The 13,852-nt window shown below is 56.1% G+C and overlaps 1 protein-coding gene across 3 annotated transcripts in view; it reads left to right on the top strand.

Annotated features, from left to right (window-relative positions):
- CPNE2 (copine 2) overlaps positions 1-13,577 on the top strand; it is a 54,672-nt gene extending 41,095 nt beyond the window's left edge. For all 3 annotated transcript variants that reach the window (XM_057533996.1, XM_057533995.1, XM_057533994.1), the window contains 4 exons: positions 2,286-2,337; positions 3,808-3,941; positions 11,096-11,332; positions 12,992-13,577. In XM_057533996.1, coding sequence (XP_057389979.1) covers positions 2,286-2,337; positions 3,808-3,941; positions 11,096-11,332; positions 12,992-13,099 — 531 coding nt within the window. In that variant the 3' untranslated portion in view covers positions 13,100-13,577. The remainder of the gene's footprint in view (positions 1-2,285; positions 2,338-3,807; positions 3,942-11,095; positions 11,333-12,991) is intronic.
- The last annotated feature ends 275 nt before the right edge of the window (positions 13,578-13,852 follow it).

Genomic DNA, 13,852 nt, shown 5'->3' with positions numbered 1-13,852 from the left:
GCAGATGACCTGGGAGGCCGCCAGGGTAGATGGGTAACCACCCACAGCCCCACCCACTTGACCACCAGACCCCACTCTCCCCTTAATAGAGGAAAAAAATGGAGAATGAGGAATTTGGGTGGCCGAGAAAACAGAATATTAATCTGTCCCTATCAGGAGGGGGCTTTTCCCCCTTGGTCTCTAAAATCTCCTAAAATCTGATTTTGCAGGAAGTCGTTGGCCCAAGGGAGGCCTGTTTCCCTGGCAACCATTTTCCTCTCTCAGCCCCCTCTGTACAAGCCCCCCCCCTTAGTCACTATAGAGGCTCATGAAGTTTCCATGGCAACAAGGACCTCCAGCCCTCACACCTGGAGCCCGGGCTGGGGACAGGGTGAAGAGGGTCCCTGGGCAGGAACAGGGCCCAAGAGGGGCATCAGGGGTATGGCTCCATGTCAAGCACTTAGGGCTGAGGGAGCAAAGAACAGAAAAGCCCATTCCCCTGAACAGGTAGGGGTCTTCTCCTCAGGCTGCTAGGTACAGGGCAGTGCTGGGGTGAATTCCTCTGCTGAGTCCTTCCCGTCTTGGCCCAGGAGGGCTCCCCAAGGTCAGCAGCCCAACCCCTTTACCAGGCTTGAGGGGCCTGGGCCTCAGGTCTGTTCTTCTGTGTGGCCTCGGCACCTGGCTTCCCCTCTCTGGGCCTCAGTCAGCTTACTTGTAAAATGCGGATGCTGGGCTTGGTAGGGCCTCCCAGCACCCCCCTGCAGTGTCTCGGAGCTAAAGCGTCTGCCTGGGATCGTTTGCGCCTGGACTGGAGCGCTCCTCCAGCCTCTGAGGTGGGGTCCCTTCCCCCTGGGCATCTCTTCACCCTCCCATTTAAACTCCTCAGGAGAGGAACACCTTCTCGGGTTAGTGGGTTTATGGATTGTGAGCTCAGGAGGCAGCCTGATTTCAGTTCTAGTCCCAACTCTCCCCTTCAGTAAATGTGGGAACATTCTGGTCCATTCTGTCTCAGTTTTACATCAGAAAAAGGGAGTAATACCAGGCGTTCCTCCGTTGGATTGTTGCGAGGAAGGAGTGAGGGGATGCTAGCAAAGCCCTGAACGTGGACTGTGGCACACAGTTCACAGGGAAGGGGCCGAGTGGGGATTTTGATGGAGGCAGCAGGGGAGGGAGGGAGGGTGGTCCTCCAATCTGAGCTCTGGCCTCTCCTGAGGCCCTAGGTTCTGCAGCCACCAAAGTCTGACCCACAGTCCTGAATGGGGGTCTAGTTATCAGTCCCTCTGTGGGCCAGCGGCATCCGGGAGTATGCAGGATCAGCCTCTGATGATGCCCCCGGGCTAGGGGCTGGGTCTGCAGGAACTGGGACAGGGCTCTCTATTCCCTGCCCTTCTGGCCCCATTATGCTTCCTGATCCCCCAGTCCAGCTCTAAGTGGGTTGTCAGCTAAGCCCCAGTTTGGCTCGCTGGCATAAGGTGGGCTCCCTTCCAAGCACTCGTGCTTATTAGTAGGATGGGGAAAAGCACTCAAGGCCCGAAGAAGTGGAACTCTAGTTATAGCCCCACCACAGTGAAAGCAGGTGACGAAGGAGCACTCCAACTGCTCCTTGAGCCCGCCACCCTCAGATGCATCTCCACCCTACTCAGGGACTCTTCCACCCCCCCCCCCCCACCCCCAACCCCCTGCTTTGGGTCTTCGTTGCTGCCTGCGGGCTTTCTCTAGTTGCGGTGAGCGGGGACTACTCTTTGTTGCAGTGTGCGTGCTTCCAATTGCAGTGGCTTCTCTTGTTGAGTTCTAGGCGCGCGGGCTTCAGTAGTTGTGGTTCTCGGGCTCTAGAGCGCAGGCTCAGTAATTGTGGCTCAGGGGCTTAGTTGCTCCGTGGCACGTGGGATCTTCCCGGATCAGGGCTCGAACCCATGTCCCCTGCATTGGCAGGCAGATTCTCAACCACTGCGCCACCAGGGAAGCCCTGGCAGGCGGATTCTTAACCACCGGTGCCACCAGGGAAGTCCCTAGGGACTCTTATAGTGGGGCGAGGAGGCATAGACAGCCCTGACCCCCCGGAAGAGATTGGGGTGGTGTAGAAGGTTCTGTTTCTTCTGTTATGAAGTGAGGGTGGTTGGGCCTCTCTGTGGGTCAGACCCAGCAGTGGAGGTGAAAGCAGATGTAGGGGTATCAGTAGCCTTGACCTGGGGTCAGGGTGGCAAAGAGCCAGGTTCCCTCAGAGGGAGCCTTGCCTGGCAGCAGGTGGGCCTGGGCCCAGGTTTAGGCCAGGAGGCTTTCAGCTCATCATTTTCTCTGCATTTCAGGTCTCCCATGAGTTTGCCATCAACTTTAACCCCACCAACCCCTTCTGCTCAGGTGAGTGTCAAGCCCACCTGCATCTGCCCTGGGTTTACGCCAGGCCTGGCCATCTCCCTGGGCAGACGCGGGGGAGGAGTACGGGTTTCTGTTCTTTTCTCTCCCCTCCCCTCCCCTCGCACTTGCTCAGGGTGGCAGATGGGGAGAAGCTGGAATTTGGAGTCAGGTGGCCCTGGATTCAAGGCCAGCTGCTGCCCTTTCCTGGCTGTGTGACCTCGGAGAGATCACTGCACCCCACTGGGCCTCTGCCTCCTCACCTGCCTCAAGGAGGTGTGATACCAGGGTAGCTCACCTCACTGGGTGGTCAGGTGAGAATTAAGGGAAGTGCTGACAGAAAGCCCTGTGTAGACCAGGAGGAGGTGAGAGCAGCAAATTACACACCTGCCTCTCACCTCCCTTCTGCCCTCACTGGGAGGGCCCAGCCTTGTCCTGCCCCACCCTGTTCTCCCCACCTTCCACAGGGAGCCTTGGCACCTAAGGATTGAGCATGGCCTGGGCAGGGGTGCTGGGCAAGAGGGAGGGGCAGGCAGCGGAAGTGGTGTCTGTGCTCTCCCTGCCCCAGGCCTAAGAGGATTTCTGAGCCTCCCAGAGTCAGTTAAGAAACAGTGAAAGAAAAAAAAAAAAAAAAAAAAGAGTGAAAGAGAAGGGGCTCCCAGGTGGGTATGGAAGAGGGTGGTTCCTGACACCATGAAAGCTTTCAGCCTAGGACTTGCCTTGGGTGTAGCATCTACCTTCCCTGGGAATCCCTGAAGCTGGGTCAGGTTTGTACTTGGAAGGGAAATGCATCAAGTCACCACGATGGGGATGATGCTGTGACTCAGAAGCCATGGGCCTCTGTTGGCTGAAAGCGTGGCCCTGTCCTCCTGCTGGGGCCTGTCTGGCTTGGAGCAGGTCTGTAGAGATGTTTTATCCAAGTTCAGATTGGTCAACCTCATCTCTGGCCAGAGGCCATCTGGACAGGACAGCAGGGCAGGGGGGTATTCTTAGCCTTGTAACGGTGGCTATTTACAGAGCACCTACTGTCTGCAGAGCTGTGCAAGCATCTCAGTTCCCCCAGCAACCCTGAGAAGCCATAGCGTGTCCCGAATGGACCTCCAGGTGGCTCCCTGTGACCCCAAAGTGTCACTGCAGGTTCTGCCCGCCCCTTCTCTGGGAGGAGCCTGCTGGACACCCTCCTGCCAGCTTCCCAAGGGTGTAGATTACTAGTCTCCTTGACAGACAAGGAAACAGGCTTAAATAACTTCCCCCAGGTCCCACAGCTAAGAAGTGGTAAAGGCAGGAATTGGAACTCAGGTCAGACTCCACGTTCAGGGTTCTTTACACCACTCTGGCCCTGCCCTCTGGAGCTTCCAGTACCACAGGGCACAGACTGGTCACGGCCGGGGCATTTGGGGTGGGCAGCAATTGGGATGAGAGTGGGTGCAGGGTCAGGGAGGACCTGGCTGATCCAGAGTCTTCTCCCCGAGGCAGGTGTGGACGGCATCGCCCAGGCATATTCAGCTTGCCTGCCCCACATCCGCTTCTACGGTCCCACCAATTTCTCTCCTATCGTCAACCACGTGGCCCGGTTTGCGGCCCAAGCCACGCAGCAGCAGACAGCCATGGTGAGTAGGTGATCACTGGCGTGGACGTGCAGGATAGGGCTGGCACAGGCTGGGCCTTCCCTGCCAGATGGAGGTCTGTCCTTCCTACCCTACCCACCCATGGGGCTGGCTGGCGAGCTGGATGTTCTGCCTCCCCTTGTTCTAAAATCCTAGGTGAGCCCCGGCCTCTCCACCTTAGTTTACCAGCAGGGATGGGAAGGGGGTTGGAAGAAGCTCAACTTGACTGGTTCTGGATTCCTGGAGCACAGACTCCAGGACAGACAGCAATTCCGTTAGTTCGGTGCTTAGTAGGAAATAGGGGCTGTGATTAATGGTGCATGCCTCCAGGCAGAGGGAAACCCGGAGACTGTAGTCCCTACAGCCCTCAGGCTGACCCTCTGGGCCACCTAGTTCCCATTAGAGCAGCTGCCACCTCACGCTGAAGGGTTTGAAACCGTCTGGCCCGGGTCCGGCGCTCAGTGACGAGGCTCAAGCCTGAGGCTGCCAGGGCTGCTGTGTGGCATCTGGAATATATGGCAAACGGCCATCCTGGGCAGCTGCATCCCAGGTCCTCTCCCTGCACCCAGCTCCAGGCCCAGTGCCAGTGCTGGAGTCACCAAGGGTCACCTTGCCCACCTCGCCCGCCATCCACCAGCCCCTGCCCCAGGGCTACTGCCGCGAGGAGCTGAGCCAAGTCTGGGAACCCGGCACCCAGCCCTAGGGTGGTGGAGCCCAGGCTGGGACGTGGGTCCGACTCCCACCTGACCAGGCCCCCGAGCCACAGCCTCTGCCCCTGTCCGGGCTTCCTCCTCCCCTGGAAGGAAAGGGTTGCTGCACAAGTGCTGAAGTCCTTTGCTGACTGTCATTTTCACCCTGCCTCCAAAATACTATCCTCAACTCGCCCGCTTCCCCATTGCCACGGCCACTGTCATCTCTCACTGGACACCACGGCCGCCCCTCACCCCTCTTGCCCCTCCTATCCATGCTCCTGCTAGAGGGTCCTTTAACTGCACACATCAGATCCTACCCCCTCCTGGCCTCTCCTCCCCGCAACCCCACACCCCTTCCTTTACTTGTGACCATTCCACCACTGACCTTGTTCCTATCCCTCAAAGACACCAAGCTTGTCTCCCAACAGATCCTTTGTTCTGCCGTCTCTTCTGCTTGGAGGTTCTTCTCCTCTCTCCCTGGCTTGCTCTGTCCCATCCCTCAGTGTCCCTCAAACACCACCTCCCTGCAGCCTTCCTTGCCCACCCACCTGAGGCCTATCTCCTGCCTTCTCTGTTTATTCCCGTCTGGACTCTGATGACGGTGGCAACATCTCCTTCACATACTCCGCGTTTCTGTCTACTGGGTGTCTCCCTGGTTGGCCTCTCGGCCCCACAGGGCCAGGCTGTGTCTGTGTGTGGTCCGTCATCCACTTGGTGGCCTGTGCTGTGGCAGACGCTCGTGTTCTGGGAACGGATGGATTTAAGTTGGCCCCTGTCGTGTGCTGTGCACTGTGCGAGTAGCTGGGAGGAGGTAACTCAGCCAGGGCCTCTCTCAGAAGGAAAGGGACCTGGTCCCATTGGGACTGCCCAGAGGAGGGAGGCACCTGCTCGGTCACTGAGGAGGCAGAGGTTGCCTTCCCGAAGATGGAGACAAAGATAAAAGAAGGGGAGGTTATGGGAAAGAGAAGAGGACACCAGGGCCAGCCTGGGGAGGGCAGGACAGCAGTATGTGGTCTGATTGGGAGGCAGCAGAGGGTCTGTGGGAAAGGGGGTCCTGGGGTCAGCCTGCCAGGGTTTGAATCCAGCCCCTGCCCATCCCTCACTGGGTGACCTGGGTAAAACTTACCCTCTCTGAGCCTCGTTTGTACCATAGGAATACTAATAGGACCTACCTTAAGGAGGTGGTGTTAGGATTAAATGTGATAACACAACAGCTGGTACCCAAAGAGACCTGAGGATGAGGAAGAGAGTGGCAGAGAGTTCTGGGAAGAGCCCCCCAGGCAGAGGGAATGGCAGATGCCAGTGATGGACAGGAGGGAGGTCAGTGCACGATGTCGGATTGAAGGAAGATGGTCCTGGTCGTTTCTGCTTCAGGGAGCGTGACTTGCTGTAGTCCTGGCCTTGGTGGTGGCAGCTGAGGGCCTGAGACAAGTCCCTTCCTGCTCTGAGCCTATTTCCTTTATGAAATGGGACAAGTAAGCCCATCTGAATGGGACAGTAACTGGGGAGGACCTGGGAGTGGCTTTTTTAAATTCCTGGGGTGCTGGGCTAGAAATGGATGGAGAGGGCAGAGTGAGGGGCAGCCCCTCAGCTTGAACACCGTTTGGATGCCTGCTGCCAGCCAGGCCATTGTCCCGCCCAGACTTTTATCTACCTGAACCAGCTTTCAGAGGGATGGAAGAAAGGCCTGCATTCTTGTTTAAGGGGAAAAAATGGGGCGGAGCAGGAATGAAGCCCAGTGTTCCTCTCGGGCTCTTTCACCTGCCAGGCAGGGGCAGGACTGGGCAGGAGATGAGGTCCTGGGGAGAAGGGGCCTGTGTCTGCTGGATCCTAAGTCTGGAGGGGCTTGGGGACCACCAGGAAGGTGTCTTTGCATTCTGGGGAACAACTGCTGAGGGCCCTCCAGAGGGAAGAACTGGGCCCTTTCTGTGAACAAGTCCTAATCCTCACCAGTCCTAACCCTCACAATACCCCAGCCGCTTTCATCGTGACCAGGTCCTCCCAACCTGAGGCGGCAGCCTTCCCCGGCTCCCTCAGCCTGGGGAAGCGCTGTCACCCACCCCAGCTGTGTGACTTTGGGCCAGCATCTCTGGGCTGCAGGAGGCGAGCCAAGGGGTCTCTACTGGCCTCTCCTACTCTGATGTCCAAGAAGATACAAATAATTCTCTACCTCCTGCCTTTACTCCGTCCATCTCACCGTGCACTGAAGGTGGGGATGCCTCAAGGTTTGGAGGCCCATTGACCTGGTTCAAACCCCAGCTCCCGCACTTCCTGTGTGACCCAGAGCAGGTTGCTTATTAAGCTCTCTGAACTTCAGTTTTCTCACCTGTACAATGAGGATGATGGAATAGTACCTGCCTAATAGAAGCATTGCAAGGATTCAACCAGCTCGGCATCCAAATTGCTCAGCACAGCGCCTGGCACACAATAGCACCTAATAAACGTGAGCGGATGAATCTTCTTAGGACACCTCTTGGGCTGGCATTTGGTGATGCTGAGCCCATGTAGGCCTAACGCAAAAGGAAATAATTTGTGCGTTACCTGATGCTTTCGTACAGCTGCTTTTTGGGAAACACTTGGTGTGGCTTCATCCTCCCTGTCCCCAACACACGAACATGCATGCACACCCACGCACAGGAAATCAAGAGCAGATGGTGGAAGCATCTCTCTAGGCAGGCCTGTGTTCTGCCATTCATTCACGCAGCTCATCTCTACCACGTGTGTTTCTCTGCGGCACTAGGGAGACCATGATGCGCAAGCCATGGCCTCTGCCCTTCCAGGGCCTGTGGTCTTGTGGGGAGCCAGGCCAGGAACAGCAGCTGTGATGCCAGCCAATTAAAACTGTGATGATGGAATTATAGGATTATAAAGGTGGCATCTAACCCAGACAGAGGGCTCAGGGCAGGCTTCCTGGAAAAGTGATGTCCAAGCTGAGACTTGGGAGGATGCTTAAGAGTTAGTCTCATAAAGGGTGTGTATGTGTGTGCATGTGCATGTGTGGAGTGTCCCTGGCAGAAGAAACAGCATAGGCAAAGGCTTGGAGGCATGGTGTGTGGCGTAACTAAGGGAAGGAGTGTGATGTAAGAGGGGTGGGTGAGGTTGAGAAGGTAGGCCAGCTCCCACAGATGCCTTTGAAGCCAGTAAGGAATCTGGATTTTCTCTTAAGGGCAGTGGGGAGTCACTGAAAGGTATTAAGAGGTTTGGGTGGTACCAGGGGACTCCTACTGTGGGGCCTCATCCTTCCCTCTGCTCTGACCCATGTGACTTGGGCCTTCCCATCCATGGCCCATTGCTGGTTGGCTACCTAGGCAACTGGTGCCATAGTGGAGGGGAAACTGGGAAGCAGCCAGCACCCTGGAAATTTTCCTCCACTCCCCAGGGCCCTCAGCAGCCAACTTCTCAGAAATAAGCTAGGGATGAGCGCAGCTTCCCCGGACTCTGCCTGGAACTGTTGTGGTCAAGTCAGTTTCTTATAAATCAAATCACATGTTAAATGCATTAGGGGAAGTGGCTATTTACAGCCCTAGAAGCCTGAAGAACCTCTTGGGTAAATGCTAGAGATACTCTGTCCTTGAAATGTGTTGGAAATCTGGGGTTTGGGTTCGACCTGGCAGCAGTTGGCTGTTTATGGAGCCCGCACAGGGTGCCAGGCCCATGAGATGCAGAGGTGTGAGGGGAGGGGCTGCCCTGAGGAGCTCTTAGGGTGTGGGGGGAGAGGAGTAGCCAGAGAAGCCCGCCCCAAGAGGTAATCGCTGGCAGCGAAAGCAGAGCTCAGGGCTTGGGGGAGCCTTCGCATTCACTCGGGATGGAGGAGTAGACACCCAGAGAGGTCTTGGAGCTGTGGCTGGGGAGGGTACACCAGGCAGAAGGAAGTAAACCAGGAAAGGCATGGAGGTGGGAAAGCTTGGGGTAGGGTAGACCAGGACTATCCATGGGGACAGCAGAGGCCCTTCCCACCTCCTCCTGCCTGATTCCACCCTTCTTTCTCCCCTTCCACAGCCCCCCCAACCCCGCCACCTCCCCTCTGATCTGTCTTGGGGATGGGATCATGGACCCCTGGGGTTGCAGTAGACCTTAGAGGCTCCTGGACAATCTCATTTTTGCCTGGGATGGGCATGAAGCCTAGGACTTGTCAGCGGCACTTCGCTTCTCCCTGCCAGGCCCCACTACTGGAGAGACAGCTACTGGCCACTGATGCCATTGTGGAAAGAGCCCTAACTTTGGAGTTAAGGCTTGGGCTTGAATCTCAACTGTGCCGTTCCTGGCTGTGAGTCCTTGAGCAAGTCACTGAACCTCTCTCAGCCTGTCTCCCCAACCTCCAAAAGGAGAATCCCAGCGTGAGGATGACACGGAGCATGTGTGGTCACCATCACCATGACTCACCTTTTCAGTTGGTGCCTACTGTGCTGCAGGAACCCAGGCCATGGGGAAGAAGGCTACAAGGCTGTGAGGGAGGCCTTGGCCTGCATGCTCCAAGTCTCCTAATGCAGACACGTGGCTGGTGGAAAGGGAGAGCCAAGAGGGCCATGTGGGGAGGAGGGTGGGAGATAGCCATCTGAGCTGGAGGGGGCTTGGAGACCAGTCCCACCCCGAGTGGTGAGGCCTGTCACCCAAGGCCAAGTATTCTTTTCTGTCCTCATTGCTAGGCCTCTCAATGCCTTCCCTCCTGCCAGCCTAGGTGCCCCAGAAATACTGCCATGGACTATTTTTGGTGGGATGAAAGTGGGGTTAGAGGGCCACTTAGGGAAGGGGTGCTGGCTAGGATGATGGTGGGCTATGAGGGGACAAGGGTCTGGATGAGCTTATGAGGTGCCCCTCAACCCCAGGAATGGGGACTGACAGCAGCAGCCCTCCACTACAGGAATTCAGGCTGCCATCTCCATAGCAACAGGTATCCATCTCCAGCCAAGCTTTCGGCCTCTTAAAGGCACAGTTCAGGAGGAGTTGGACTACTGCTGTCGAGGGTTGGGGGTTAGGATGGTGGCATTCGTACCTCCTCACGGTTCATTCCTTTCAGGTTGTGCTTGGGGGACAGGCAGGAGAGCAAGGCATCCTAGATGGCTGAACTTGTGGTCTCTGTATGTTTCCCAGGGAGCAGACAGCTTTGCTGGGTGAGAAGGTGGCCAGATGCTGTCTTGGGGGCTGGCTTGGTTCTTCTCTTTTTAGCTCCATGACCTTGACTAGCCTGGGTCCCCATTTCCTCTCCTGAGAATCAGAAGGGTCAGAAGAGAAGGCAGAAGCCCCAGACAGAGAACATTAGGACCACAAGGGCTTTTCTTTTCATCTTATGTATGGGGAAAACTGAGTTCCCCAAAAGGGGCCAGAGGGCGCTAAGCACAGAGCCAAGTTGAAAATGAGGTCTTAGGCAGCTAGGAATGCTGGGGCTTCTGCCCACAGATCATCCAGTGAGATTTCCTGAACTTCATTCACTCACTCCCCACCTCCACAGTCTATGCTATGGCCACCTGTCACCTACACTAATTATTATTTTTTTCATGTAAATAATTTTATAGAGAAACTATAACCCACTGTAAGGGAAAAGTTACTTATCACTTGCCGTAGAGAGTAACAATAAAAATAAATACACCAGGCTGCACAGTGGTATCAAAGTCTACCTAGAGACTGTTGTCCCTGGAGCTCTGAGCTTCCTGCCTTTTCTCTCTTTTTTAATAAGGAAGGTTAGCAAGTGGGACACACGAGCACCAAACTGCGACTTCCTCCTGGCTGCAGTTTGTAGAATTCAAAGACCACTGCAAAACCAATACCCTTCTCACTGTGACGGATGCTGTGTCTGGGGTGTGCCCCCAGGTCTGCTTGTTGCCAGCAGAGTCCCACAATCCCAGAAGCACTGACCTAGATGATCTGCTTAGCTCCTGCAAGGGGTCTCTGAGGCCGGCTGTGCTAATGGGGAACGAGCAGCGTCACAGGTGTTCACGTGAAGGTGGAGCAGAGAAGGGAAGGCTGCTCCCAGAGTCCACAAGCCAGAATGCATATTCCTCAACAGCCGTGGGCCTCACTCTGCCACAGATGCAGCTGTCGATTACCGAGCTGCTGCCACACGCCCGGCGTGGTCTCTTTGAGAGGTGCAGGAACTTCCACTTTGCAGATGAAGAAACTGAGGCACGGCGAATTGAGTCAGTTCCCCAGAGTCCCACGGTGTAGCCACTGTCAGAGCCAGGCCTGGAGTCCGGGGCTCTCAAACTCCCAAGCCGGGGAGTCTGATGTTGCACAGGGCAGGAGGAAGAGAGCAGTTTGTGCTTCCAGCTGTGACGGAGGAGAGGCCTACAGGGCCCAAGCACTGAGAGGTGGCTGCCTAGGGAGGTGGCTGGGGTTTGGCAACAGCTCAGGGAGACGAGCCATCTTCCTCCCAGGGGTCAGAGGGTTTGGGGAGATTGGGAAAGGACGGAGGGGAAGGGTGGCCAGAGGCCGAAGGCTGTGCTGAGTGCCTGTTGACCCCCTCCGCAGCAGTACTTCATCCTCCTTATCATCACGGACGGTGTCATCAGCGACATGGAGGAGACGCGGCACGCCGTGGTGCAGGCCTCCAAGCTGCCCATGTCCATCATCATCGTGGGCGTGGGTAACGCCGACTTCGCTGCCATGGAGTTCCTGGACGGGGACAGCCGCACGCTGCGCTCCCACACAGGGGAGGAGGCAGCCCGCGATATCGTGCAGTTCGTGCCCTTTCGAGAATTCCGCAACGTGAGTGTGGGCCCGGGCTGGGGAGGAGGCGCTTACAGGACCCCAACAACCATAGTTAATAATCCAGAATGAGGGGCTTCCCTGGTGGTGCAGTGGTTGAGGGTCTGCCTGCTAATGCGGGGGACACGGGTTCGAGCCCTGGTCTGGGAGGATCCCACATTGCCGCGGAGCGGCTAAGCCCATGAGCCGCAACTACTGAGCCTGCGTGTCTGGAGCCTGTGCTCCGCAACGGGAGAGGCCACGACAGTGAGAGGCCCGCGCACCGCGATGAAGAGTCGCCCCTGCTCGCTGCAACTGGAGAAGGCCCTCACGCAGAAACGAAGACCCAACACAGCCAAAAATAAATATAAATAAATTAATTAAAAAAAAAATCCAGAATGAAGGCGCTGGGATTGTCTGCCCAATCCTAGGCTCCTCTACCCTCAGCTCTGTTGACTACTCACCTGAGAGCCTACTACCCTCCCGGCGCCATGCGAGGCCCTGCCCCCAGGTGAGGCCATATGACAGTTGCGTGAGCACTTGCTTCAGCAAGCTGACGGAACTTAAGGGAGTAGTGCCCAGTCCAGACTGGGGTTCCAGGACAGGGGTTCCGGAGGACCTACCCTCTAAGCCTGAATCAGAAGTCGGCGTCATCCATGCGGGGGAAAGCATTCCAGGAGAAAGAGATGGGAGCAAGGCCCAGAGGTGTGAGGGGCTTTCCTGGAAATCACACCTCGCCAACCGTCTCGCTTCAGGTGGAAAACAAGGCCCACTTTAGGATGGCCTCCTCTCCCTGAGGGCCGCTCTAGGAGGAACTGGTGGCCTCCCTTGCTCCTGGAGGTGGCTCTGGTCCTATCTGCAGGTGACCCAGGTCTGCTTACAAGGAGGCTGGCAGTAGCTTCCTGGTTGCTGCCCTTGCAGCTGGGCCCGCAGGCAGCCCCAGAGGGAGCAGTCTGTCAGATGCCAGCCTGGGGCCTAGCTTTCATTTGACCAGAGGCACACTGTATAGCCTTGGGCAAGTCCCTGACCTTTCCTCCTGGCCTCAGCTGCCGCAGCTGTAAGCCTCCGGGTGCTGTGGCTCAGGTCCTGGGAGCCAGTCCCAGCAAGAACTGGCCACTCCGATTTGTAACCACTGGTGCTCACATCTCTGCCCAGTACCCTCTGGGTTTGCCTGAGCTGGTTCAGTTCCTTCCTCTGGAGCGTGAGCTTCCTGAGGACAAATGCTGGGTGTTGGCCACCCAGGCACTGCATGGACACTGAACGAGCTCCTGGTGTGCCCAGCCTGTGACTGGGTGCCGAGCAGTGAATCAGACAGTCACAACCCCTTAATACCAGCCAAGAAGGTGCTCAGGAAATGTTTGCCAGATGAGTAGGCTGTGCAGCTCACCTCCACCATCTCTTTCCCCCAAAAGCCTCCCATAGACAAATTCATCCTGAAACGTTACTCCCAGGCACCTCGAGTGCTCAGGTAAGAGTTACACTTAATGTGAAGGAAAGCACTGCTAAGGGTGGGATTTCAGGCCTGGGCTGGGCTGAGGAACGCTAGTTTTAGACAGCTCTGGCCCTCTGCTCTGGTTTTGTCCTCCAGGGACACCTTCTGTACCAGCTCCCTGGGCATGGTGCCCCTCACCACTTCATCCAGTGATCCTTTCTCTCTCCTCTCTCCACCCTACCCTGCAGGCGGCAAAAGAGACCTTGGCGAAAGCTGTGCTGGCAGAGCTGCCCCAACAAGTTGTTCAGTATTTCAAGCATAAAAACCTGCCCCCCACCAACTCGGAGCCCGCCTGAGTGCCAGCCCTCACCCAGCAGCAGCATGCCGGCTGGGCCTCCCACCCTCCCCAGGAACATGCACGCTCACCCTGCTTCCTTGTGGGTGGCCTTTTTTTTTTTTTTTCTTTTAAACTGATCCACATTTTTATTTTCTACAACCGGACCTCCACCCCCAACTTCCTCCAGCCCAGCTGGGCTTCCTTTATTGGAGTCGACTGATGATACTTCCAGGCCAAACTGGCTTCCTCTCCTCCTCTCCCCACCCTTGCCACTCTTAAGTATTGAATGTACTTTGTATAATTTTAGTGGAATTGTTATTAAAGAGAATAAAATTTTTACAATCATAACTGGCGTTTTCCAAGTAACTAGCTGCAGACTCAAAGGAATGTGTCCCCGGTGCATACTGTGTGGTAGCCTGCACCCAATTCCTGCTCTGTTTTTTAATACTGTGACCGTGTTCTACTTGTTATACTCAGGGTAATAAAGGAGTTTCAGATGTCCCTGTGTCAGCTCCTTCCTCAGCTGGGACCTGATGGGCTCACTGATCTGGGAAAGGAAACATGAAAACCCCTTCCCCCCAGCAAGCCTGTGAAATTGGTATAATCACTTCTACTTGGGGACATGCATTCCACACAAACAGTAATGCAGCTGTTAAACTGGCACAGAACTTGGCACATTGTACATGCTCAATAAATATCTGTGGGGCAATGAAATGCACGGGCCCTCACCAGCCTTCTGGGCCCCAGCAGAGCCCATGCTGGCCCAGCCAAC

Source organism: Balaenoptera acutorostrata, chromosome 19, assembly GCF_949987535.1.
Source record: "Balaenoptera acutorostrata chromosome 19, mBalAcu1.1, whole genome shotgun sequence".
NCBI classification, from domain to species: domain Eukaryota; kingdom Metazoa; phylum Chordata; class Mammalia; order Artiodactyla; family Balaenopteridae; genus Balaenoptera; species Balaenoptera acutorostrata.
Note: the sequence above shows the minus strand (reverse complement) of the source record. Positions and strands in the feature narration are given on the sequence as shown.